Raw genomic sequence first — 25746 nt, forward strand, 5'->3', positions numbered from 1 at the left:
TACATTCAAGGTAATATATAAAGACATTTGAAATTCAGAATATGCAGCCAGGCATGGTAGTACATTTCCTATAATCCTAGCACTCAGAGGGGGGAGGCAGAGACATCCATTCAAGGCCATCTTCACCTAAATTTGAGACTAGCCAGGGATACATAAGACCCTGCCTCAAAAAACAAAACAAAACAAAACAAACAAAAACCCCACAGATTAGTCTCTTCAGTCAGCATAGAGTTGTCTTTACTAATTAGAGGTGGCGTGCAGTTTTGTAGTATAGAGAATGCTTAGATTCAAATTTATTCTGAGGTACAACAGAGCCCACCCTACATGTTAGCCACCACCATCCCGTATATGTATCCAAAAGCTGACTTTCCCTCTGCTTGGCTGCAAACTGAGGGCGAGCGTGTAATGAGATGTCCGAAAGGCCCTCCCTATGCAAAGAGCAAATCAGACAAAGAATTTATATGGTGGCAAGCCTATCTTCTGAGGCCCCCATGCTGTCTCCCGTGCCCTCTCACAACCCTTTCCAGGAAAAGGTCAAACACCACCACTTCCAGCTCCTTAGTGAGTATTTAGTCTGGTGACCTGCACCACCTTGGGGGCTTTGTTCTCTAACTTAATCTCGATGACCACGGAGAAAGGCAGAAAGTAGAGCCCTGGGAGGAGGCGAGGCAAAGAGGCCTATGGGACCTCAAGTTCACCATGCAGCCCCAACACCCTGGTTCCATCCCAGCTTTGCCCACATCTCCTGGTTCTGCTTCTTCGAGAAATGTCACTGTGGGCCTTCTTTTCCATCTTCTGATTGCCACAGGGTGAAAAAGGTGACCCGGGTATGATGGGCTTGCCGGGGTCAAGAGGACCAATGGGCTCCAAGGTCAGTGAGTGGTCCAGATGGACATTCCCAGGCCTTCTCACCAAGACTGAGGAGCAACAGCTATCTACAAAGATGGGGAGGGCAGGACTGGGGAACTGTTACTCTGAGCTGGGGAGTCAGTCCTTCAGGAGACATCATGCCCTTGGGTGCAGGGGCATGGGGTTCCTGTTCCTCTTGTTCTCTTTAGCTATCAGGGTTTTGCCTCTGATTTGGGCATTCAAGGGCTGAGAAAAGCCATGATGTTTCTAGGCCTGGTAGACACACATCTTCGTGCTGACTGCTGCATGGTCCTTGAAACTCGCAGGACAGTGTGGAGACGTCAGCCACACATTCAGGAAGTCCTTCCACTCTGACAGCACACCCCGCTGTCTTGCGGATGATTATAAACAGTGTGCTTTCTTCTAGGGCTTCCCTGGATCCAGAGGGGAAAAGGTCAGTCTTCGCCTCTCATGGCATTCCAGATCCTAATCTAGGCACAGCTCTGGAGTTGGTGGTGGGTGGAAGACAGGCCCAGCTCTCTCTTCAGATATCGACTGCAGCCATCATTCCTGGCTATTCCTCTGTCCTCCATTGTGCATGGGCTGTAAAAGAAGTGCTGGCCTTCTGAGGCAGGGCAGTTCCGGTAAAGAGGACCTCCCAGTGAGGTGCCTGCCCCCCACAGGGAGCAGGGGAACAAATGACAGCAGGCGGGTAGGAGTTTAATCTGTCAACATAGGGTTTCTGGAAGAAGGGGACTTGTCCTTAGGCCAGATTTCCACCACACAGCTTTCTCATCTACCAAAGCAAAAGAAACACCAACAGGCATGTGTCCTGTGAGGTGAGAGGGCACCTCTGAGATCCAGAACTTTCTATGAGTTTCTCTTTATTAACTAACATTAAGAGGTCTTAGGGATCTATCCAGAAAGCATTTCGTTACGGGCAAGCCACCAATTATATGAACAAAACTGAGGGTGTTGGCCTAGGGAGTTTATCAGTTTGAAATGCTCCTATCCCCACCCCTTACCCCCAACACACAAGTGCAATATTAGCGTGTTGACCCTCTCTTTCGGTTTCCTCCTAGGGATCCAAAGGAGAAAGGGGTGACTTGGGTCCCAAAGGAGAAAAGGTAATGGCAAATCACTATAAGTGATATACTGCAGTAGAAGTGGGAGCTCCTGCTCCCCAGACCTGTGGACTGATGGGCAGCCATCTTGAAAATGGCGGACCCAGTCTGTACACAGCCTCTTCCACGTGGCATTTTAGAACAGTGACGGCATTTGTTCTTTTCACAGGGTTTCCCTGGTTTTCCTGGAATGCTGGGGCAGAAAGTAAGTGTCTAGAAACAGACATACAGGCCTCAGGTCCTCCAAACACAGCAAAAGGAGCCCTCTCCTTGGTCCTTCAGGCAGAAAAACTGATTTTAACTGTGGGAAGTTCTAGTTTGAGAAGGGGACCAGGTGTCTTACCCACTGGGGAAAGGGGAGCAGGGAGGTCTGAGACCAACCTCCAGTTTAGTAGGAAAGGCTACCTCCCCCCACCATGGAGAGAGGCCCCTCTTTGTTTCTCCTACCTCCTGGAGCTGAAAGATTTGAAAGTTGGAAGTTTTGTGAGGACCAACTCCTATCTCCTATCTGAGCCACGATGGTCAAGACCCCTCTTGTCTCTCAGATCCTGAAGCACAAAGGATGTATTTGTTTGATTTAGTTTCACTGCTGTCTAACTAAACACGCAATACAGTCTTCAAGGGTGGCAAACACTGTTGGAGGGACATAGGATTTTAAATAGGTGACAACTATTTTATTTAAATAGTAACATATTAGTATCTCACTTGATACAGGCTTAATTTTAAAAGGAGACAGTTTTGGGTGTTAAAGAGAGATTATTCAGTAAATAACCATGTGGTTATTATGTATTAATAAAACAAAAATTGTGAAGGTGGCAAAACTGACAATTTTTGGGAAACGTTGCTTAGGTTTAGGATCTGGAGTAAGGTTGGGTGTTGGATAAGGGAAGATGTCGTAGCATAACAAGAGAGATGCATAAACAGCTCCTAACCTAATGCGTAAACGGTGGCTTCTTACACTGTAAAACATGAACCATAGAAACCAGCCTCTGACATGGTAGTGCTGGGTCCTCAGCACTGTAAGTTCTGACCATGCTGAGCAGCTCCTGAGCTAAGGTGAAAATCCTGGGTCCTCACAATGGAAGGCATTGACACATAGAACTCCCCCTAAGCTGTCTTGGTTACTTTTCTATTGCTGTGATCAGACACCATGACCAAGACAAGTTCTAAAAGAAAGTGTTTCAGAAGCTTAAGTCAATGATAGGTGAAGAAAGGCATGGCATTGAATAGCTGAGAACTTCCATCCAGATCTGCAAATACTACGGGAGAGAGAGAGAGAGAGAGAGAGAGAGAGAGAGAGAGAGAGAGAGAGAGAGAGAGAGAGAGAGAGAGAGAGAGAGAGAGAGAATCTCTCGCTGGACATGGCACAAGTCCTTCAAAACACTAAGCCCACTCCCAGTGACACACCTCCTCCAACAAGACCACACCTCCTAATCCTTCCCAAACAATCCCACCAAACGGTGACCAAGCATTTAATTCCATGAGCCTATGGGGGTCGTTCTGGTTCAGTCTGCCACAAAAGCTAACACACAGTAATGCTGGGTCTTTATCTTGTTAAGGCATCGATGTGGGAAATTATCATCTTCACCCAGGTTACAACCTGAAATTCTTCAAATGTGCAAACAAGTGTTTGCTTAGTACTTTAAATTCTTTTTAAGCATCCACCTTAAAGAACTACTTCCTAAAGTGTAACATTTTATTGAGGGGTACCCAGCCATCAGAGCATGATGAGGTACTTTCAGTCAGCATGCAAGTCACTGAGATTTATCCTTACCTTAACCTGCCAGATGCTCAGGTAAAGCAAACTTCAAAAGAGAAGTGAGTCCCTTAAGATATTTGGTCTAGGTTTCATTTCCTGCAACAGTAACCATTAAAGGCTCATAAATCTCTGTGAAATTAAATATGACAGTTTCCCTGGCTTCTGCACCATTTACTAGACTTGGCAACAAAAGCGCTGTCTTCCCCTTCCATGGCAGGCTGTTTTAAGACAGAGCTGATATGATAACCATAATTAGGTCTTAGGAGAGAAATTAGATCAAGAAATTACTGGCTGCTTCTAGTTGATAAAGAGAAGGGCCACACTTCCTTCTGATAATCTCTTTTTAAAAATTCACATTTTTTTTATGCTGATGTTTTCTTCTAGCAAAACAAGACATGCCCTGGGCCTCTTTAAGTGAGACATTGTCATGGCTCATTGACCCATCGTACTCTCATTAAGGAGAATCCTGAACACGGTAGAAGGACTACATGGGCCTACGAAAAATTATTTCTCAAAGATTCATTTTTAATTGTACATACTGCGTGTGTCTATGTGTAGGGATGTACACATAAATGTCAGTGTCCATGGAGGTTGGAGGCCTTGGATCCTCCTGTGTTACAGGGAAAGAGGGCAGCTTGTTTGTCCCGGCTGCCCGGCTAGCTTACACCCAAAATGACCACACAGAAACTGTATTAATTAAAACACTGCTTGGCCATTAGCTTTAACTTCTTATTGGCTAACTCTTACAAATTAGTTTAACCCATCTCCATTAATCTGTGCATCCCCACGTGGCAGTGACTTACCAGAGATTCTAACTGGTGTCCATCTCCAGTGAAGGATCCATGGCTTCTCTGACTCTGCCCTTCTTCCTCCCAGCATTCAGTTCTGTTTTCTCTGCCTAAATTCTGCCCTATCAACTAGGCCAAGGCAGTTTCTTTATTCATTAACCAATGAAAGCAACACACCAACAGAAGGACCTCCTACACCACTCCTGAAGTTGGAAGTTTTCTGAGAATTCACAACTGCCTAGAGTTGCAGGCAGTGTGAGCCACCTGATAAAGCTAGGAACCGAACTTGGGTTCCCTGGACAACCAGTGAGCCTTCTCAGCTGCTGAGTGAGTTGGGGAAAGACAGGGTCATCCTGTTGCTGGGCTGAAAGGGCAGCTTGTGCTTGATCCTCACCACCTATAGGTATCCACTTGAATTTTCTGTTGTGTTAGAGAACCTGAAAAGGAGACTGGGTGTCTCTTGCTGTCTCTGAGTGGCTAGGGAGGTCTGCCATGGTCACTGGCAGAAACTCCCTGGTAGCAAATGCTACACTGGCCATGCTGGTGGTGCATGGTGGGATGCAGGGCAATTGCTTGAAATAGAAATAATGCTCCCATGGGTCCAGAATCCCCAGAAGCAGAAAGTGGGATGGGAATCCTATCCGGCAAGCAGGCAAAACTAAGGAAAAGCTAAGATGGATGAAAAAATGTATTTGCATGTGTGTGTTAGACATGCCAAAGTACATGTATGGAGGTCAGAGTTCAACTACTGGAAGTTGTTTCTCCATTTCTAAGTCTGTAGACTGAGCAGCAAGCCCTTTACCCACATAGCTATTTTGACAGTCTGACACAAAAGTTTTGCAAAAAGTTGTCCTTGAACTATGAAAAAAAAATAGTTTTAATTAGGAATATAATTTACATTGTTTTCCATATTTTAATAATATTTTAAAGATATTTATTAATGATGTATACAGTGTTCTGCCAGCTTGCCAGAGAGGGCACCAGACCTCATTATAGATGGTTGTGAGCCACCATGTGGTTGTTGGGAACTGAACACAGGACTGGAAGAGCAGTCAGTGCCCTTCACTGCTGAGCCATCTCTCTGGCCCTCCATAATATTTTTATGGTGATTATTTGAACACATGCTTGAAACAACTCCCCTCAGAGAAAGGGTTTTCATCTGAGCTGGGAACAGTGGTACATTTCTGAGACACCAGCATGAGGGAGGTGGAGGCAAAAGAATCAAATTTTAGTTTCATCTTCAGTGACACAGAAAGGTAGAGGACAGCTGGGGCTACAGGATACCCTATCTCAAAAAGAGAGTTGTCTGAGTGATAGAAGCGAGCTGGAACTCAAAATAATATCTACCAAAGTGTGGAGAACTGCTGGACAGAGTGGCACGCACCTTTTATTCCAGCACTCAGGGGGTGGAGGTATTTGGATGTCTAGGAGTTCTAGGCTAGCCTGGCCTACATATCAAATTTCAGGCCAGTCAGGGCAACATAGTGAGACCCTATTTCAAAAAAAAAAAAAAAAAAAAAGAAAAGAAAGAAGGAAAAGAAAAAGATATAATCTTAAAATAAATCCTATAAAATACCAAACATTACAGTGGACAATACTGTTCTCAAACATAAAAACAAAACAAAACAAAAATAACTCATATGTGTGAGTTTGCACTAAAACCAAACCATAGAAAATCATCATGCAAACTTTCAGCTAGGCAAGAAAGCTTCTTCCCAGCCTGTAGTGACCCAGGCACAAGTGTGACTGAAATGCAGAAGCCAGCGCTGACCGCTGTGGACAGGGTTGTCTCTCTCATTTGACCACCAGAGTACCAACTGCATGCAGCACTAAGTCACACCCTGGGGAGCACCTTCTTTCTTTCCTGTTTCCTGGATATGAGCTCAGGTCAGTCTCCCACGCTCCCAGGACAGTCTACCTGGAAGAGACTTCAGATGAAGGCTAGCAGGCACTGGAGGCCAGGGTTCGGAGAGACCAGCATAGATCTATCCCCTTTTTCTCTTGCTTCTCTCTCTTCTCCCTAGGGTGAAATGGGTCCAAAGGGAGAGCCTGGGCTAGCAGGACACCGAGGCCCCACCGGGAGACCAGGAAAACGAGGCAAGCAGGTAAGGATTCCAGGGTTTACCCCACTGAGGGCACAGCTTCTGGAGGTGTATGGAAAACCCTGCAGCAGTCAGCTAGCGTTATCATACAGCCTTGGATTCAGGCTTCCTCAGGGCTAGTGGACAGAGCAGTCTCACTACTGACATTCAGGCTTCTCCCAGCTAAACCATGGTTCAAGGCTACAGGCTTCACTCAAGAGCAGAAGCAAGAATGGCCCTAATTCATAGGAATGCACACATCTTAACCAAGGTAACTGGGAACGGTCATTATGCAGGAAACCTGCTTTTTGCCTCAGCATACTAGATATAAATTGAGTTCTAGAGAGCAGCCTAGTCATACCCTTGTGGATAACAGGTCTTTTGAACCTCAGGGACAGTTTTCACTACACAAACCCCTAATTTGGAAGTGATCCTCTTCATTGGGTTTGTTAAGAGCTTAGGGAAATTGTTTGCTCAGACCCCGGGTCAGCAGGGTAAGCCAGGTTATGAACTGGGAAAGGAAGAAGGCAGGCTCAATTTTCTGAACTGGTTTTGAGGACTGCACTAAGTGCCCACAGGAAAACGAGCATTTTCTAAAGTGGACAGATAAGTACCAGAGATGCCATTTACCTTTTGTTTTTACCTTTGTTTTTTGTTTTTTGTTTCAAGAAAGGATCTCACTATTTAAGCAAGATGACTTTGGTCTTACTACATATGTATTATTTGTTGTTGTTATTATTATTATTATTATTATTATTATTATTTATTAGCAGCAGCAGTTTGCTGTCGTTTTATTTATCATAGATATTTGAAACCCAGCTTTATTCAGGGACTGGGGCAGTGGCTCAGTGGGTAAAATGCTTCCTGTATAAACAGGAGGGCTGAGTTGGTCCCCAGCATTCACGTGACAAAGCCCATGTGACAGCACACACCTGTAACCCTAGCCCCAGGGAGGCAGAGTCCCAGCCGCTCCAGCTGAATCCACGACCTTGTCTCAAATAAGGTGGAGAGCAATTGAGGAAGATACTTGATGCTGACCTTTGGCCTCTGCTTGCACACCCACAGACATAAGACTATATGTAAATAACCTCAAGTTTTGAAAATTAGTATTTATTAATATGTGTACTTATGTGTCCTTTTTAATGTTATTGATTTTTAGTATGTTAGAAGAAAAATGCCATTTTAAGTATGTACATAAAACATTTTAATTGTTTTTATATTTTATGGGGTACACTGTGATACACACACATACACACACACACACATATACATACACACATTGTGGAGTGACTGAGTCAGGTCAATAGATACGTCCATCACTTCAGACATTTCCTATTCTTTGTCATGAGAATATTTGAAATCTGTCCTGCTGGTTGGCTTCTCATCTCCATTCTGTTGGTGGTTAGGGTTTGATCTGGGATTCTCTCCATCCAGGATTCTTTCTTTCACTTTAAAAGTTGTTGATTTATTTATTGTTGTTGCTTTGAGTGAGAGTCTCATGTAGTCCAGGCTGGCCTCAAACTCTGGCTACTCCTGCTTCCACCCCAGACATGCTGAGGTTGCGTGTAGTTCAGAAATCTTTCCTCTCATATTTTAAATGATTTCTTTCATGTCCACTAAGTAATTATTTTGTCCTTCACTTACAGCTTAAAAACCACAGCGTGTACAGCTTCTTGTTGTAGACACTCATGCATTCTCCTAAAAATCCCTGAATTGTGTTTTCATAAGCAAGGAAGCAATAGATTGCTGGGAGGAGAGAGCAGGAACTCTCTGTTCCGCGTGTGGTTTCCAAAGCTGTATGATTGGCTAGGGGTGACCTTCGAGATGCAGGGCCTTGCCTTACACACTCTGCAGGACCTTTCTACTCTGCAGACTCCTCGACTCTTATTGGAAGCCTGCCCTGGAACCTCCTTCATACCTCAAATTCACTCCTAGTGTAGAGTCGTATATCCAGAAGCACGATGATTTCTAGGAGTAACTGTAGGTTAATCCCAAACTAGGAAACAAAACTCTAGGAAGAATCCAGAGCACAGTTTCCAACACAGGACTTCAGACAGAGATCATTTAACCCAATCTCTCCCATTTATTCACAAGTTAACTAGGGGCCAGGGAAGTGGAGCTGGCGAGACTCGTGAGCTGGACCATCTTCAAGGCCAGCGTTAGAATTTTGGGCACGTGTTCCTCCCAGTTGCTATGGCTCTTTATCACGGTCCTGCTTCCAGACTGTCTGCAGGCAGGACCAGGAAAGCTGTTGTTGACCTGATCATAAACACCTTCAGGAGATGGGGATATGGATTGGTGGCAGAGGATATACCCAGTGTGCAAAAGGCCCCAAGTTCAAATCCTAGAACCACAAAAAGAAAAAAAACTTCAATTAAGGAGACAGAATGACTTCAAGAGAAACCTCCTGAGCTCACAGAAGATAAGGGATAAAGAGTCCTTTCTGGACAGTTCGGTTCAGTGGAACCTGCGGTAAAGACATGGCAACGACCAATTAAGCTGAAGACTCCTCTACTCCTGGTGTCAGGGTCAAGGAGTGTTTCCAGCTCCTTCAAGCCATGTACTTCCTGTGTACAGAGCCAGCTGGCCTGGCTGTTAGGAAAACAAGCTTTACTGGTTATATTAAGCTGGTGTGACTTCCTTTGCCATTCTGAGGCCCATCTTGGTTATCGTGTGGAATGCTTCAGCCTGGCCTGAGGATTAACAGCCTCCTCTGTGTGGACAGAATTGGAAACAAACTAACCTCATGGCTTCCCTGGGACAAGTTTAGGAACTCCTCTGGTATTATGGAGTAGGTCCCCAGGGCCATGGTGTTAGGACAGCGCCTCACTGAGCCAGTGTTGTGATTGGAAATGAAGTATCTACAGGTCTGACTCTCTTTAAGCAATCAGGACTCCTTAGGTGTTAAGGATATTTGACATGGTTATCCATTGACCATTGTGGTTGATCTAAATGGTCTAGATGCTGAGAGGGAGCTCACGGTTCCATGTGTGTCTTCCAAACTTGTCTGATTGGCTAGCGATGACCTTCTCCAGTATTTGAGTAGCTCTCCCCAGTTAGAATCTCCAAAAAGCTCTCAGGAGATTAGAATTTCTTCTACCATGGGAGAAGATGAAGCCTGGCCAGTCACTAGGATGATCAGCGTGTCTCCCCCAACACACTTCATTCTTCACAGACCATAGTTTCACTTCTGCCGTCTCTGTTACCCACACAATGCACTTAGGTGGAAATGTATGTACTAGCCCTACTTTAGAGAAGGTAAAACCAAGTCACAAAGCAATGCCATGAGTTATCCAGGGCCTCACTGCGAAGGTAAAATACCTTGACTAATAGATTATCAAAAATCTGTCCCCATGTGCTGCCAACTTCTTTCTCCTCCTTCATTTGGTCTGGGAAGAGAAGATGAACATGGTAGATTCTAGCCCACATGGAGCTTGTGTCTTATGGGGAGACAGTGATGACTGACCACATAATAATCTATGACCAGTGATCTGAAATAAATAGGAAGAGCCATAGTGTGTGTGTGAGTGTGTGTGTGTGTGTGTGTGTGTGTGTGAACGCGTGTGTGCACCTGTGGGTGTGCTTGGCTTCTGAGGCTGTTTCACTTTATAGCTCTGGGTACCTTATAATTAAAACTCACTGTGTATCTCAGGCTGACTTTAAACTAGCAGCAATCCCTCTGTCTCAGTCTGTTGAGTATTGCAATGACAGACTTGCACCTCAACCCCCAGCTTGAAAAGGAAAAGTTTTGAGAGAATGTGGAGAGAACGCCAGTACAGCCTGAGGAGATCAAAGGAGACCTTGCTGCTTAGACATCACAGCTGAAAACTGAAGCCAAGAGTTATAAGGAGGAGTTTGAGGCAGGGAGATAATACTTTTTAAGAAGTGGTATAAGAATCATGGTGCTTTTGACTAAAAACAAAAGCAAACAAACAAACTCTGGCCAGCATGGTGGCACACACTTTGAATATTCCAATACTTGGAGGCAGAGGCTGGTAGTTCTCTGTGAGTTCAAGGCCACCCTGGTCTCCAAAGTTCCAGCGCAGCCAGAGCTGTCACACAAGAGAAACTCTGTCTCAAACAGCAGCAGCAACAACAACACACGACAGACAAAAGCTCTGACTCAAGGCTAGAGAGCAGGGCCATGGCCAGCTTCTTGGGTTCAGTAAGGACCTGGGTCCTCTACCAAGAGAACAATGGGAAGTCTGTGGTCGAAAGAGCTCTTCCGACAGAATGAAAGTAATGCTAACAGGTAAATGAAAACTTATAGATCTACCTCAGCTACCTCAACATGAGGGTATTGCACAAATACCCAGAGACACCATGTTCTAACTCATGCCAAGGGAGGAGGTGGGTTGGCTATGTTGTCCTGCGCCTTGTTTCTGGAGCAGAGCAAAACTTAATGAGGTCTTCAAAGTTGCATAGATCACTAGCTCCATCCCTCTCAGAAGCTGGGTGCTGGAGACGAGTTCTATCCCACCTAGAGTCCTTGCTTGTCTAAGCTAGATGGTCTCTGATTTAGAGGCAAGAGAGAAGGAACTTCGCTATGCCATGGTATCACAACAGGCTCTATCTTTCTATTTGTCAGGGTCAGAAGGGAGACAGTGGAATCATAGGCCCACCAGGCAAGCCTGGGCCTCCAGGTCAACCTGGTCGTCAAGGTCCTCCAGGGCCTCCAGGTGCCCCATCTGCAGGTAAGACCTCCGGCGTCCCATCTGTAGCTTCACTTGACCTACACAGCTGATCTCCTAGCTAGGTCCCTCAGAGGCCACAAGGAGATACTGGCAGAGCTCCGCTTTGTATCTCTTGTTAGAAACTGACAGGGGCTCTTTCACAAACCTTCATAATTTCCCCATGACTTGGCTCACTTAACTTTAACATTTGCCATAACACATGGAGGAAATAGAGAGGAGGTAATTTACATTGGTGATATCATTTATCCTTAAGGTGAAAAGGCTATCTACCTCAGCAACTAAAATCTGTTTGGGAAAAGCATGTTTCATGGCTCCAAACATTATGTCAAACCCAGAAGTAAGGAAGCCATCACAGATTTTTCTGTCTTATACTGTGTGAGGAAAGATTGTTTATTTACATAGAAGATAATGGATACATTGCTGAAAAGAAATTAAGAGTCGATCATTGAAGATGAACTATGTCTGTTTCTACTTGCTTTACTATTTGAGTAGTTTAAGCCCTTTATTTTATTCCTTCATCTGCTCAACGTAAGGCCTTTTAGAGCTCATCGCCTGTATAAAGACAGCTTCCCTGGGCCTGTCCTCAGCTAGACAAGAGGAATCACAAATTTATTACAACTTTTTTCTTAATTAAAATGGGAACATTTAAAAATTCCACAATGCATTTCACATACTGTGTTTATGGGAACATACTTGCCACCACATAGTGAGGTTGTCATGAAGAGTCCTATTCTCTTAGATCCCTTACACAAAAGAAAGTTTGCTCTGGTCCTCCGTCCTGTCAAGATGCCATGAAGAATCAATTGGTTTTTTTTCTTTTGTACCCTTTTAACTGCCACAGAAGGGCCAAGTGAAGGTCCTGGTAAAATATGGCAAGAAAACATTGGGGAAGGTTTGACCTGCTCCTTGCCCTCCTCCTATTTATGTTAATGACCCTTGGTTGCCCAGAGGGATCCTTAGCTCAGGCTGTGTGCTTGGGCATTCTAAGACTCAAATTCTTAGAGCGTCTCAAGCTACCAGTCAGGGACTGACAGCAGGGTGGAAGCCTGGTTCAGCCCGTGGAAAGAACTTTCTTGGGTCTTGGAATGTGCTTTTGTGTAAACCGGCCCCATCTGACTTTAGGTTTCTTCCTGGGCCTGGGGTTCTGTGAGCAGGTTCCCACAAAGCCACATTCGTGCCATCAGTTTCGAGAACTGGAACCAAAGGACTTAGCAGCCAGCAGTTTTGTTTTCCTTCTCTGACCTTCTAGTCCCGTCTCTCCTGGATGGGTATGCCCATTTCCCTGTACAACCTGTCCTCTCCCAACCAGATACACTGTCCTTTCTGTTATGGCTCTGCCATTGGGTTATTAAATTTTGGGGTGTGTGTGTGTGTGTGTCTGTCTGTCTGTCTGTCTGTCTGTCTGTCTGTCTGTCTGAGAGGTGAGCATAGGGCTTCATACATGCTAGACAAACATGCTACCCCCAGTTCACTCTTGCCTTCTGCAGATGGGTTTCATCTTTCTTCTAGACACCAACCACCTTGAGAACTGAGACAGTCTCACATCCCCCATGGCATCTGGTAGTTGGAAGCACACAGGGACTGGTCCCTACAGAGACTTACTCTGTCGCTCCTGGCTTACAGCTGCAGCCTCATCTCTGACTGATGCCTCTCCCTACACCTTCTCTTTAAATCACTTCCTTTCTGAGGAGCCACTGAGAGGAAGGGGGCTGAAGAGGACAAAGAGGCGAAATGGGGCAGTCTCCCTGGGCTTTGTGAAAATATGGAGCTGGGAGCATAGGTAGGGGTTTAGGAGGGACCTCCCTGTGCCTAACTTGGATAATAATACAGAGTTAGAGCAGGCCCCTGGAGTGACTCCCCACAATTTTAATCTGATAAAAGCCCTAAACCTACAAGATATTGTGGCATAGGCAGTATATATTTAAGAGGATGGGAAGTTCTGAGGTTTGCCTGAAGAAAACAGGCAAACAAAAAGCCTCAAAGTTATTCAAGAAGAAACTGTGTCCCCTGAGCCTTCCTCGGTTCCTTTTTGGGATATCCTTGGGCTCCAGAGAACACATCAAAGAACCTGGTCCATCCCAGGCCTTACTTTAGGTTTAAGAACCTTGAGCTTCCTTAAGGACGCCCTGGCCCAGCTGTCTAGTGGTCACCACAGTTCAGATTCCACATGTGGCGCCTTTTGATTGGCATTTTGGTTCCTCTGCCTACTCATACTATCTTCTCTGGACCTGCTTTCCACAGGAAGCTCCTGGGCAAAGATGGAAAGCCAGGTCCTCTGTTGGTTCCTGGCTGCTTAGCCCCGAAATAATCACATAGAAACTGTATTAATTAAATCACTGCTTGGCCCATTAGCTCTAGCTTTTTATTGGCTAACTCTTACATATTAATTTAACCCATTTCTATTAATCTGTGTATCACCACATGGCTGTGGCTTACAGGCTAAAATTTCAGCATCTATCTCCTACAGGCATCTGACTCCACCCTTCTTTCTCCCAGCATACAGACTAGCTTTCCCCACCTAGCTCTGTTCTTCCCTGCCATAGGTTCAAAGCAGTTCTCTATTCATTAACCAATAAAAGCAACACATAGACAGAAGGACCTCCCACACCAGTCCTCCGACAACAGGGCATGGCAGTTAATCTAGGTGAAGCAGTTCAAGTTGTTTTGCCCTTCAGAGCATCATGGCAGGAAGCTGGCAGGGTGATGGATGTCCTCTGCCAACTGGGAGGAAGCGGAAGCAGAGGGGAAACTGCAGCAGTGGCAGCAGGCTCCTTGCCACATCCTGTTAGGAAGCTGCCTTAGGTCTAGTCCTCAGCACCATGGGGCCAGCTGGTGCTGGAGGGGTTGGAGAGGGTAGGAACTTTTTAATTACTTAAGTCACAGGGAAAGGGTACGTGGGGTGAGGAAGGAATAAAGGTAAATTTAAGATGTAATTTGAAGTAATACAATTATGGATTTGGATAATTCTTTCCTGTACCCAGACAGGGTATAAACAAATTCATATGGTGCCTGGGAATGACAGCTCCCTGAGAGCACCCATTCCTTGGATCTGTCCGTCTGAATGGGGCAGAGCTAGGTGAAGCATGGGTTCAGATCTCAGTCACACCCCCAATTAACTAAGTATCTGGAAAGGTCTGACTTTTTCCGAGACTATAGTTCTGGGATCATAGAACATTCCAGAAGGCTGCTCTGATACTGCTCTCATACTTCTTCACATCACAAGTCCTGCTTCTCCAGCTGGAAACTCCTCACATTCCCAGGGTTTTTTACCCAGGATGTTCCGGAGCTGGTGGTATCTTTGTCTCTTTGGGAGTCTTCTGAAAAGTCAGAACCCAAGACAGGAGCTTTCCCCACAGAATTCTATTCCTATTCCTTGTTAGAGCTGTGACTTGACATCTGCTGTTGGACCAGTCTGTAAGCTGGCTCAGGAAGGCTGAAGGAGGTGGGGTCATTCCACCGGGTCCTCTTCCCTATGGATCCTTCTAGCATTCGAGAGTCTGGGCCCAGTTCCCGGCTGCCTCCGCCGACTGCCTAAGACTAAGGCTAGGTTGGTTTTCAATGGTCCTTACTGGAGGGGGGCATATGCTCATGGGTCTTTCATCCTGCCCTGTCCTCTGCTTCTTCATCCTGTCAGACAATCCTGACTTTCAGTCTTTCGCGAAGACCTTTGATCTCAATTACTCACTCAGTCACTGAACAGATAACTCTGTTCCAAATGTGTCCAGTCTTTTCCTGCGGGAAGAGAGACCTTGATGTCGTACTCTGTGTGTAGGCTTGTGAGTAGACTGGAGTACCGTCAAGAGCAGATGTAAGTGAAGGGACCAAAGCCACAGTGGGAGGATTTGGGAAGGCTTCTCAGAGGAGCTGAGGTTTGTACTGAGAACAGAAGGATCCTAACAGGCCCTTGGTGAAGGGAGGGATGGAGGCAGATGATTTGATGGGGGGGGGGATATTCTATCAACCTACCATTTCCCTAGTGGTTCCCCATCTTGATGTACAATGGTAACATCTTGAACACTTTTAAAATTATGGTTGCCCAAAGGCTGGGAGTGTGGCTCGGTGGCAGAGCACTTATCTAGCATATTCAAAGGCCCAGCTTCCATCCAAAGCACTGGAAAAAAAAAAAGGGAAACAAACAAATTTATGGATGTCTGGGTTTTTTTTCTCATTTCTTCCAGGAGAAATGAGAAAGAAACACACACCCAAATTTTCCTTATAAACATCCTCTATATAAATAAAAGTAAACATCCTCTATATTAGAAACTTAAAATAGCAGTGCAAGTGCCAGGCAGTTTTTAATCCCAGCGCTTGGGAGGCAGAGGCAGGCCAATCTCTGAGTTCGAGGCCAGCCTGGTCTACAGAGTGAGTTCCAGGACAGCCAGCGTGACATAGAGAAATCCTGTCTTGAAAAATAAAAACAACAAACAAACAAGTAAAAAATACAGTGAAAGTTGGAATGGCAAAGTGGCTCGGTGGGTAAAGGCTCTTGTTGCCACGCCCAGTGGCCTGAGTTCCACCTACAGGTCTCATGTGATGGAAGGAGAGGACTAACTCCCAAAAGTTGTCCTGCAGCCTCTGTCCTGTTTCCTGGTGTGTGCAGCCTCCCTCCTTGCCCACATAAATGACCAGATTCATTTTCTTAAAATACAGTGTAAGTTTTCCATCCACTGCATATCCATCTGTAAGAAGACCCTTTTACTAATGGTCACAAACCGGGCATGTCCTCCCACAAGGACATCTCGAGCTAATCAACAGGTGGTCTGTTCACTTGGATCAGCCTCCAGGTGTCACTGTCAAGAATGCAGGTCCCACAAAACCCTCATCTTTCGCACAGGTTGTTAGAAATCGAGCTCAGGCTGCCACAGGACCCGCTGTCTGTGTGTCTTCAAGGCAGGGCTGAGGGGACCGTTGTTTGAGGGTTGTTCTTTCCTTGTTCCTCCACGCCACGGCTGGACCTCTCTCTCTGCCTCTCATCTGCCCTAAGCTTTTACTTCTCTGCCTTGCACAGGCTGCTCCTATCTCCTGACTTGCTTGGCTCTAGTAACACAGCAACCTGTTGCTTCCTTTGCTTCCTAGGACAACTTGTGATGGGACTCAAAGGAGAAAGAGGATATCCGGGGCCTCCAGGAAGATGTCTTTGTGGACCCCCAGTGAATGGGAATAACCCTTCCCATGGGCCTGGCTCCCCCAGAGTTCCTGCAGTAAGACTCTTCAGGGCATGGGATGGGTGGGTACTGATCGTCCTTTCTACCTGAACATAGGCCTTCATGATGTACTTTAGGAAGGTCTACTTTCCCTTGATACAATGACAACCCATTTGCAATGGGAAATTGCAAAGTGGGGACCAAATCAAAAGAGAAGAAGCAGAATGCTAATTTGGAAGTGAAGCTACTGAGGGACATTTCCTCCACGTTTTACTTTCAAGACTAACTCGAATGTGGTTGAGGTTAGATTGTCTGAAAGAGTTCTGTTTCAGCTGAGGATGCAGCCCAGTAGTTAGTGCTTGCCTCATGTTCCCTGAGTACAAACGCAGTGCTGCTTTTAATGATCACCATTGCATATCGCTGTTGAAGAGTGGTTTCCAGATGTCAGATTTTACTTATATATGTAGCATCATCCTTTAAGCCTTGGTAACATGTCAAAAAACATTTAAATATGTTAAGTCAAAGTGGATAGTTTTGTTTTAAACTTGGGCTTTCTGAACTGGATTGACATAGTGTGGGCGTCTTGGTAGTCCTCCCTATGAGGAGTAGACAGACTGACCGCTCCTCTGGCTCTCCCTGTCTTGCGTGGACGTTTTTCTGGATGCTAAACACTACGTTCTCTGGCAGATTTTTGTGGTCAACAACCAGGAGGAGCTTGAGAAACTGAACACTCAGAATGCCATTGCCTTCCGCAGAGACCAGCGATCATTGTACTTCAAAGACAGCCTTGGCTGGCTCCCTATCCAGGTACTCTGGGGAAGGCTCATTGGGATGTGACCCTCCTGTCCTCAGTCAGGAAAGGGACACTCCCATTAGAAGGGAGGAAAGTAGACAACTGAGTCCGGACTGAGCTTCTGCTGTGTCTGCAGGAGAGCTACATATAGCCTCCCTCCCTTGTCTTCTGAGCAGCCCTCCTCAGCCCCATTCCCAAACAGAAGCTCATCTTGAGCCAGGATTTCCTCTGGGAAAGATGGTCTCTCTCATCCCCCCTCTCTGAAGGAAGCTAAGAGATGCCTCCCAGACCCAGAGCATCTGTTTCCAGTGCCAGAGACTTGCCTGCTCTGTGGCTGCCTGGACATGCCACCCTCGTTAATGGCTGTGTGTTTCTTTGGCCAGCTGACCCCTTTCTATCCTGTGGGTTACACCATAAACCAACATGGCACCTGTGGGGATGGCGTCCTGCAGCCTGGGGAGGAGTGTGATGATGGTAATCATGACGTGGGAGACGACTGCATTGGTGAGTGAGGCCCAGCCTGGAAGTCCTCAGTTGTGAGGGGGTGGGGTAAGCCCTGGCTGCCAGCTGGGATGGTCCCAGACAAAGGCAAGGGGCAATGTACCATGGACTGCTTTGGAGAGCCTCTTCCCAAATCCAGGCTGCATGCTAGTTCTTCCCTCACCCAAGCCTGTAACAGGGGAGGTGGTCAGGATCATGTCTCCCAGAGAGGCCTTCCTTGTTGCTGGTGCTCTTTCGTCCAAGCCCTACTTCTTTGCAAGCTCAGAAGAGAAAGGTGATGGCCCTCACTCTGCACCCTAGAAAGGCAAAAAGAGGGGCCAAGACTGGATCAGAACTCCCTTCATAGGTGGACACTAGGTGTCAGCCCTGTCAGTAGAGACGTGGGCCTCCAGCACCCACCCCCCTCCTGTGACAGTGCTAGGTCTTGGCTCTGGAGGATTCACCATGATCCTCTTTTGGTTTGGGGGTTGTTGTTGTTTTGTTTTTTACATAAAGTGACCAGAGCAGGAGGCGAGGTAGAAGTAGTTTTCAGAGACAAAACAGAATTCAGCTGCTGGCTCTGCTTGTCATCCAGTTCAAGCAGGATGACACCGGAGGGCCATTTCCAGCTGAACCTGGCTCTCTTTTCCTTTACCTGACATATGTGGAGGTTGTCTGGATGTGGCTTGGGGTCAGTGTATCCATCCATGACTTGGTTTGTTGAGGTCAAAACTGGGAAAGTGTAGGCCCCTTTGCTGTCCTTGTCCTCTAGAAGCTCAGAGGACAGATGACTGACCCAAGATGAAGTTCCACCCCACAGTGGGGTTGAGAAACCACAGGAAGCTGTTATTCCATCAGTGGCGCTTCATCAGTCCCCTGGCAACTTCTGGACGACCCTCTGTGGGGTACCGGCTCTCCCCAGAATTCCCTCAGTAGAAGCTGTCACAGTCAAAACAAAGTAGCGAAGTCTTCATTTTCTCTAAAAATGAGGGTGGGGCCGGGCGGTGGTGGCGCACGCCTTTAATCCCAGCACTCGGGAGGCAGAGGCAGGCGGATCTCTGTGAGTTCGAGACCAGCCTGGTCTACAAGAGCTAGTTCCAGGACAGGCTCCAAAGCTACAGAGAAACCCTGTCTCAAAAAAACAAAAAACAAAAAAAACAAAAACAAAAAAAATAAAAACGAGGGTGGGCTAGGCAGGATGGCACATTTGGGAAGCTGAGGCAGGAAGATCTCCAAGAGTAAAAAGGCCAGTATGACCTGCATAACAAGACCCTGTGTAGGTGGATGGATTATGGATGGATGGATGGATGGATGGATGGATGGATGGACGGATGGATGGACGGATAGACGGATGGATGGAGTACTACTCCTTGTGTGAAGTTAGAAGCTTTTGTGGAGGTCACATAGTCCCTCAGGTACTCAGGTTGAGCCTAGTAGTAGGTGGCCTCACCAGGACTCTGTGCTGACAGATGCTTCACCGAGGGGGTCCCCTAAGCCTTAGCTTACCAATATTCCACAGTAGTACTATGAAGGGGAGGCAGTGTCCCCTTTCCAGTTTTGCAGATGACATGAAGCCTCTTGTCACCCAACAAGGAAATGGCAGGCATGTTATCAAGAGCCCTGCTGTGTCAGTGTGGCACTTGGTCCTGCATGGGTCTGAAGCCCTCCATCAATTGGTTCTTAAGTGGGTAGAATGCTTAGGGTCTCCACTAGGCAACACTGTCCTTACTGTGTAGGCAAGCCTGTTCCACCCTGCCCCTTCTCAGGGTTATACTTTTTGTCCCCCTAGACTGTCACCGGGCCTACTGTGGAGATGGTTACCGGCACCAGGGCGTGGAAGACTGTGACGGCTCTGACTTTGGCTACCTGACATGCGAGACCTATCTCCCTGGGTAGGGAGGCCTCCCACAATCTTCCAGCATCTCCCATTCCCTGCTTTCCTTTACAGATATTAATGGCTTTTTGTGTTTCTAGACAGTGAGGTAGGGTAGAGCCCATGTTCCTCTAGTGAGCACACAATAGTCACAGTGCCCAAGAGGCCTCAGTCAGAGCAGTCACAGCCATCAGCATCACCCTGTGCCAGGGAGAAGAGCAGGCTTAGGGTCTGCTAGCCCTGGAGGTGACTGGGCTGTGATCTGGGAGGAAGTAGAGAGGAGGGCAGCAGGCAGCATGAGTTCATTTCACAACCCCATTTGTCATCTACCCAGCTCAGTTCCCAGAGCACAATAACCACCTCCCACAAATCTAAACGAGATCATACCAGAAATAATATGTGACAATAGGGGCTTAAAATATCACTCAGTAAGCCCAGATTTAATGCCCAGTTCCACAAGAAAGGAAAAGGAGGGCCAGCAAGATGATGCAGTGGGTAAAGGCTCTTACCATGCTGGCCTAGTGACCTGCGTTTCATCCCCAGAACCTGTGGACAGGTGGAAGGAGAGAAGTGACCCCTCAGATATGTGCTCTGACCTCCACATATACACCATGACACACTCCTAACCCCATCACTCACTCATGTACACACGCGCGCGCGCACACACACACACGGGCAGAGACACACACACACACACGGGCAGAGACACACACACACACACGGGCAGAGACACACACAAACAGACATGCACATAATTTTTAAAATATAAAGGGAAGAATATCTAATCTTGCCAGTTCGTAGTCCCTCCAGGAAAATATCCCCTTCAAGGACCTGTCTCGCTACCTTGGAGAATGCTCAGTGGGTATTCAAATATGTAAGTGTCCTTGCTTCCCCAGTGGTATTTTCAAGCTTCCTCTAGCCCCCAGCCCCCGTCCAGAATGTGACCTTCCAGTACAGAATAATGCTAAATTGTCCTGTGTTCATAGACTCAGCTGCATGGTGCTCTAGGGAGCCACTCCTCTGCTGGCCTTTTAGATCACCGAGTCAGTGTCTCCTGAGAAGGATGTCCTCAGCTTTGGCTCCCATCACTTACCTTCCAGCAGACCTTCAGCAGCTTAGGAAACAGACAACATCTGTCCCACAGTTACCTCCATCCCATACTCTCGGGGGTCTTCTCAACACTCATCCTCCAACACCTATTAGCATACACAACCTGGCTGAAGGAGTGGCACACCTCCAGCCACCCCCAGACTCCAAGCCTGGGTAGGCTCGTCCACGGTCTCACTACATATGTGTACATTGCCCCACACCTGAGTTAGGGAAGGCTCCTAACAGCCACCTACTGGATCTGGCCTGACTGAGCTGCTTACCCACTCCATAGAGTCATATAGTATCAGCACCTGACTCAGAGTTAATGGCTGAATGGAGCCTGGGCCTTACTAGCTCACCAGAGCTGCTCCTCTGAGCTCTTGAGCTTCCAAGATATGGTTGAGAATGAGTGTGGATAAGACACTGGGGATTATCATTTACATTTGCAGATGTGTGGGATACACTTTCCAACACGGCAGCCCCTATTCCACGTAGCAACTCAATTCTAAAATCACTAGAATTTTTAATTCAGGTCTTCAGTCACAGTAGCCAAATTTTAAGAGCTTAGCAGTTTTACCAGGCCAGTGTTGCCCCTTGGGCACAAATAGCTCTGGACACCCTCAGGCGTTAGAAGGGAGGTAGCAGTCACAGGATGATGGATTAACATCTGGGCTAACGGTCCCTCCCACCGTAGTCCCTCTACTAGATCTCAAAGTAGAACTCTCTCGAGACCAACTCGGCCTCCCTGGGCTCCACACCCCAAATGAGGCAGAAACGTTTTCCTAGGTCTGAGCTCTCAGCGAGGGGTATGGTAGTTTAAGGCATCAGCAGTCACTTTTTTAGAAAGTGCTTTTCCCAGCCCGCTATGCCCTCTGTTACTGTCTCTGCCCTGATTGGTATCCTTGCCTCCCTCAGGTCATATGGAGACCTTCGGTGCACCCAGTACTGCTACATCGACTCCACACCCTGTCGTTACTTCACGTGAGGGGCTCAAGGAACAGGTGGGCTGCAGCCCATGGGACTGGTGGCTGTATCTCTGCCTCGCACATCAAGCTGGCCTTACCCTCTCCTTGGCCAGTGTCTACCGACCTTCATTTGACGAAACAAGAATACACTCTTGCTGCTAAGATGTGTTTTTGACTCAGTTTGACCGGAAGAATTTTGGACCACTGCATCCTGTCTTAATTAAAAGAACCAGAAATCTTCTACATGTCCGCCCTGGAACTCCCCTCCCTCATCTGGCTAAGCAGCTGGCTGTAATGCCTTATCTCTTCTGGAAAGATGCCGTCTCAGGCCATGGACTTGGCTTAACACTGTTATCCATACAGGAACCGGCAGGGCTCATGTGTTTTCTTCTGCTCTCACCTGGAGGTGGGAGTGCTGGCACACTGGCTTCTGCACCCTTCAGATCTCCAACACAGCCGTTCTTACCCAAGGCAGCCAACTGTTAGGTTTCTCAAGATTTAAGAACCACAAAACAGGAAGTGAGCATATTCTCTTGGTGCAGCTCCCAGCTTCATACCAACCGAGGGACCCTTCAACTGGCCAGAGCCTCAGCTTTGTGTGGAGTTGGAAGTACTAAGAAAGCCATAACCAGGTCGGAACAGAAACCTTCCTCCTCTTGAAGTTCTGAGGACAGTGGTGACAGTATCACATCCCAGGTGCCATCTTGGCCTCTGCCTTGACGGTGTCCTTCACAACCATGTCCTGTGTGGGAGACTCACTCCACACACCCTCAGCAGGGCAGGTGCTGGTGTTTTCTCATGCTGGCTTTCCCAGTCTATGGCTCCACTGCTGAGTCCTTGCTGCCTGCTGGAAGGGCCCTGTGACCTCTTCCATGCCTGCATCTTGCACACCCCTTGTATTTTCCCTGTGTGCCTGACTGCTTCCTCTGCCTTTCCCATATTTCTTGAGTGGGGTTTGGCTCTATTTTGGAAAGACATTTCTTTTTGTCCCCATCCCCAATGCACATACCTACCTTGTCACCTCCTAGGTTGCTTTCTGGACTGTTAGACAAAGCTCTTCGGTGAGCTTAAGTCTTGGAAACTCATCAGGCAGCACCTTGTTCCCCAGCAAGTCAGAACTGTGAACTGTATTTCCTGAGAGAGATGAGCTGCATCTTCATAGGCAGAGGCTGTGTCTTTGCAGGCAGGCATTTATGCTTTTTACAGAACTATTTTGGGGTATCTGGGTGGGCAAGCAAGGAATAAAGGTGATTCCTGGCTGTGGCCTGATCGCCCTTGGGTTCTGGGACAATGCCTACCGATGCTGAATAAAGCAGAGAGATTGGAGTCAGCTCTACTTCCCAGACTCTCACATGGCTGGATTCAGGGCACCCAGCTTCCTTGAGGTTAATGGAAAAAAACCCTGTCCAGGGAGGTAGCAAGGCTTACCAAAGATCACCAAGAATAGTCTTGCTGGCCTAATCCTGGTTCTCATCTTGCTTGAGGACCATCTTACATGGAGACCCGGTGCCACCTGTCAATCTAGCTAAGACACATTCTGTCCTGAGTCTCCCATCTTAGGGAGCAGCCCTTGAGGCCTTAGAGAGTCCTTAGGCGGCCACAGAGCCCATATGTCCCAGGTAAATGTACCCTGAGGTAATTTTATGGCCAGCATGGACCTAGATGAGGGGTTCCAGTGTAGAAAGAAGAACACGGGAAGACACTTCCTGAGCCTACACCTGGTACAACGCCTCTCCCTGAGTTAGCCATATGCTGCTCTTCTAACTCTACCAACTCGCCTTTGTAGATGCAGCTCTGTACCCCAACAGGGCACTCTGCAGAGATGGTGAGGGATTCCCTCAGCTATCCCCGAGGCTGTCGCATGAGTGGCTGAGATTATGACTAGGATTTCAGAGTCACATCTGGCAACCCAACGAGGTTATGCCAGCCACAGAGTGGTGTTTATCAAGTCACAACTGAGCGTCCAGTGGTGGGTGGACAGCGTTCAATGGAGGGCTCCACTTCATTTTTCTGCCTCCTCTCTGCTGCCAAAGGCTCCTCTGCTAATGTGAGCATTATCTGCTCTCCAGCACAACCCAGAGGGGTGGAGAACTGCCACACAGGCTCTCAGCCCCCAGCGCTCCCAGTTAAATTCTACCTTTAAACTTCTCGGCCTGTTTTGGGTCCCAGGCCTCTTTTTAAACAGCCAGAAGCAAGGTGTCTGCTGCATTAATCACAGCTAGGTTCCTGAACCCATAATGCCAAAGGTGACAATATTACATTTGGCCTAGCCTCTGAGAATTCTCCAGAAACACAATGGCTACCTGGCTGACCCCTGAAGTGCGAGAGTAAGGGTTAGGATGCTGTTTAGTTTCCACTCCTGTTGAAGTGAGAAAATACCCTGACAAAAGGGCTTTGGGGTGGCATGGGGTGGCATGGTTGGTATGGAGTGGAGTCATGAAATGGTCCAACAGGTAAAGGCACTTGCCCCTGAACTCGATGGCCTGCATTCAATCTCTGTAACCCACATAGCGGGAGGAAGAACCAACATGTTCTGTGAGCACCACATGCATGCCACTGCATGCCCGTGCCCACATTCTTATACACAGAGGATAACTAACAACTATAAGGTTAAAATATTTGAAAAGAAGAGTTTAAGGGAGAAAGGGTTTTTATGAGGAAGGGAATGCCTTTACTAAGTCACAAAACTTTGGCAAATCAATACAGTACCCATTGATACAATAAAATACTATTTTTGCTGGAGTCATATATTAACCTTAGTGCTAATTTTCACTCCAAAAATATCATTTAAATATCAAATACAAACACTGGTTTCCAACAGGGCAAGTTATTTTATACAAATTAATGTCATTTGAAATTGTACAATGTCTCTTTTTAAAGTGAGCTCCTCACGCTGGAGGTTCTAGGTCACCACGTTGGGCAACTGTATGGACCGGAGGGCAGCTGGCCTTTGTGCTGGTTGGTCCACAGCCACACAGGGTTTCAGTAGCTGAAAGGCTAAGATTCTATACCTAAGGAGACTTGAGGCCAACATCAATTTCTTCTAAGCACTTAAACAACAACAAACAAGCCTGTTAACTGTCCACGTGAACACAAGACTCCAGCCAGCCCCTCAAGCCCTTCCACCTCAGACCCTCTTCATCTTTTGTTTTGATCAAAAGTCACAGCCTTTCCCAAGATCATTAAAAATAATAATAAAATCTACCTAAAATAGCTATATTCTTTTAAATAACAAATAAATATTATGTCAGCTTGAAGAGTCCTGCACACCAATTTCCATTTTTCCACCAATGCTGCTGTGGCCACCATTGGGGTCCTTATGCTTCCTCTGGCTGATGCTGTCAATTCTTCAATCTCAGCGTTCAGTTTATGAATCTTCCATTCCATTGCTTCTCAACCTTTGTTAGAGTTGGAAGATATGGGGCTTGCCATGAGTCCTTCAAGGTGGCTGCTGAGGCTGACCCCTTGCACGGTGATGATGGCTTCCTGGGTCAGGACAGTTTTCTCTGGGTGCTGGGGGTGCGGCTTGTATGTAAGCCTCTCGTCAACAGAGACCATATATGTAAATGAGATGCTGGAGGACTTGAGCTCCATGATGGTTTTTATTGGGCCAACTACAGAATGCTCCAGCATGTATATTTTCGTTCTTGCTGCACTAATAAGCGACTTCACAATGGAGGGCAGGCCCCACTCTGTGCTGAGGAGCCTGTGGCTGTGTGGCTTTCCAGAGGGATCGATGTGTCTGTCCAACACATCAACACCAACTACGCTTGGATTCATGGGGTTTGTGTATTTCTGCATTGCAGCCGTGGTAACCATTTCCCATGGGTGGTCAGAGACGTGCTCAGATGTCTAGATCTTCATGGTGCCAGTCGCCCGCCCAGTGTCCCACAGCATCCCAGGACGAGGAGGCACAGAAGTTCACCGACCCTGCCCTGCCCCGGCCAGCTGGCCTCCAAGGGTTTATTTTTACTTACAATCACGGGCTACCGTCCATCCTGTGAAGAAGTCAAGATGGCGGAACTCAAAGCAGCCAGTCGCATCCACACTCAAGAGCAAAGAGAAATGGATTCGTGTGTACCTGCTTACCTCTCAGCTCATTTTCTC

General features: G+C 47.1%; 2 protein-coding genes across 4 annotated transcripts in view; one reads left to right on the forward strand and one right to left on the reverse strand.

The window, feature by feature from the left end:
• Positions 1–22370, forward strand: part of Colq (collagen like tail subunit of asymmetric acetylcholinesterase) — a 62039-nt gene extending 39669 nt beyond the window's left edge. For all 3 annotated transcript variants that reach the window (XM_038349507.1, XM_038349509.1, XM_038349508.1), the window contains 11 exons: positions 809–871; positions 1277–1303; positions 1932–1976; positions 2143–2178; positions 6545–6625; positions 11190–11295; positions 16372–16496; positions 17127–17246; positions 17616–17736; positions 19502–19604; positions 21590–22370. In XM_038349507.1, coding sequence (XP_038205435.1) covers positions 809–871; positions 1277–1303; positions 1932–1976; positions 2143–2178; positions 6545–6625; positions 11190–11295; positions 16372–16496; positions 17127–17246; positions 17616–17736; positions 19502–19604; positions 21590–21659 — 897 coding nt within the window. In that variant the 3' untranslated portion in view covers positions 21660–22370. The remainder of the gene's footprint in view (positions 1–808; positions 872–1276; positions 1304–1931; positions 1977–2142; positions 2179–6544; positions 6626–11189; positions 11296–16371; positions 16497–17126; positions 17247–17615; positions 17737–19501; positions 19605–21589) is intronic.
• Positions 22371–25032: 2662 nt separating this feature from the next.
• On the reverse strand, positions 25033–25458 carry LOC119799555 (PRELI domain containing protein 3B-like). The gene has a single exon (XM_038309502.1). It carries the CDS (start codon positions 25456–25458, stop codon positions 25033–25035), a length of 426 nt encoding a protein of 141 aa, XP_038165430.1.
• Between the last annotated feature and the right edge of the window lie 288 nt (positions 25459–25746).

Source organism: Arvicola amphibius, chromosome 12 (assembly GCF_903992535.2).
Source record: "Arvicola amphibius chromosome 12, mArvAmp1.2, whole genome shotgun sequence".
NCBI classification, from domain to species: Eukaryota; Metazoa; Chordata; class Mammalia; order Rodentia; family Cricetidae; genus Arvicola; species Arvicola amphibius.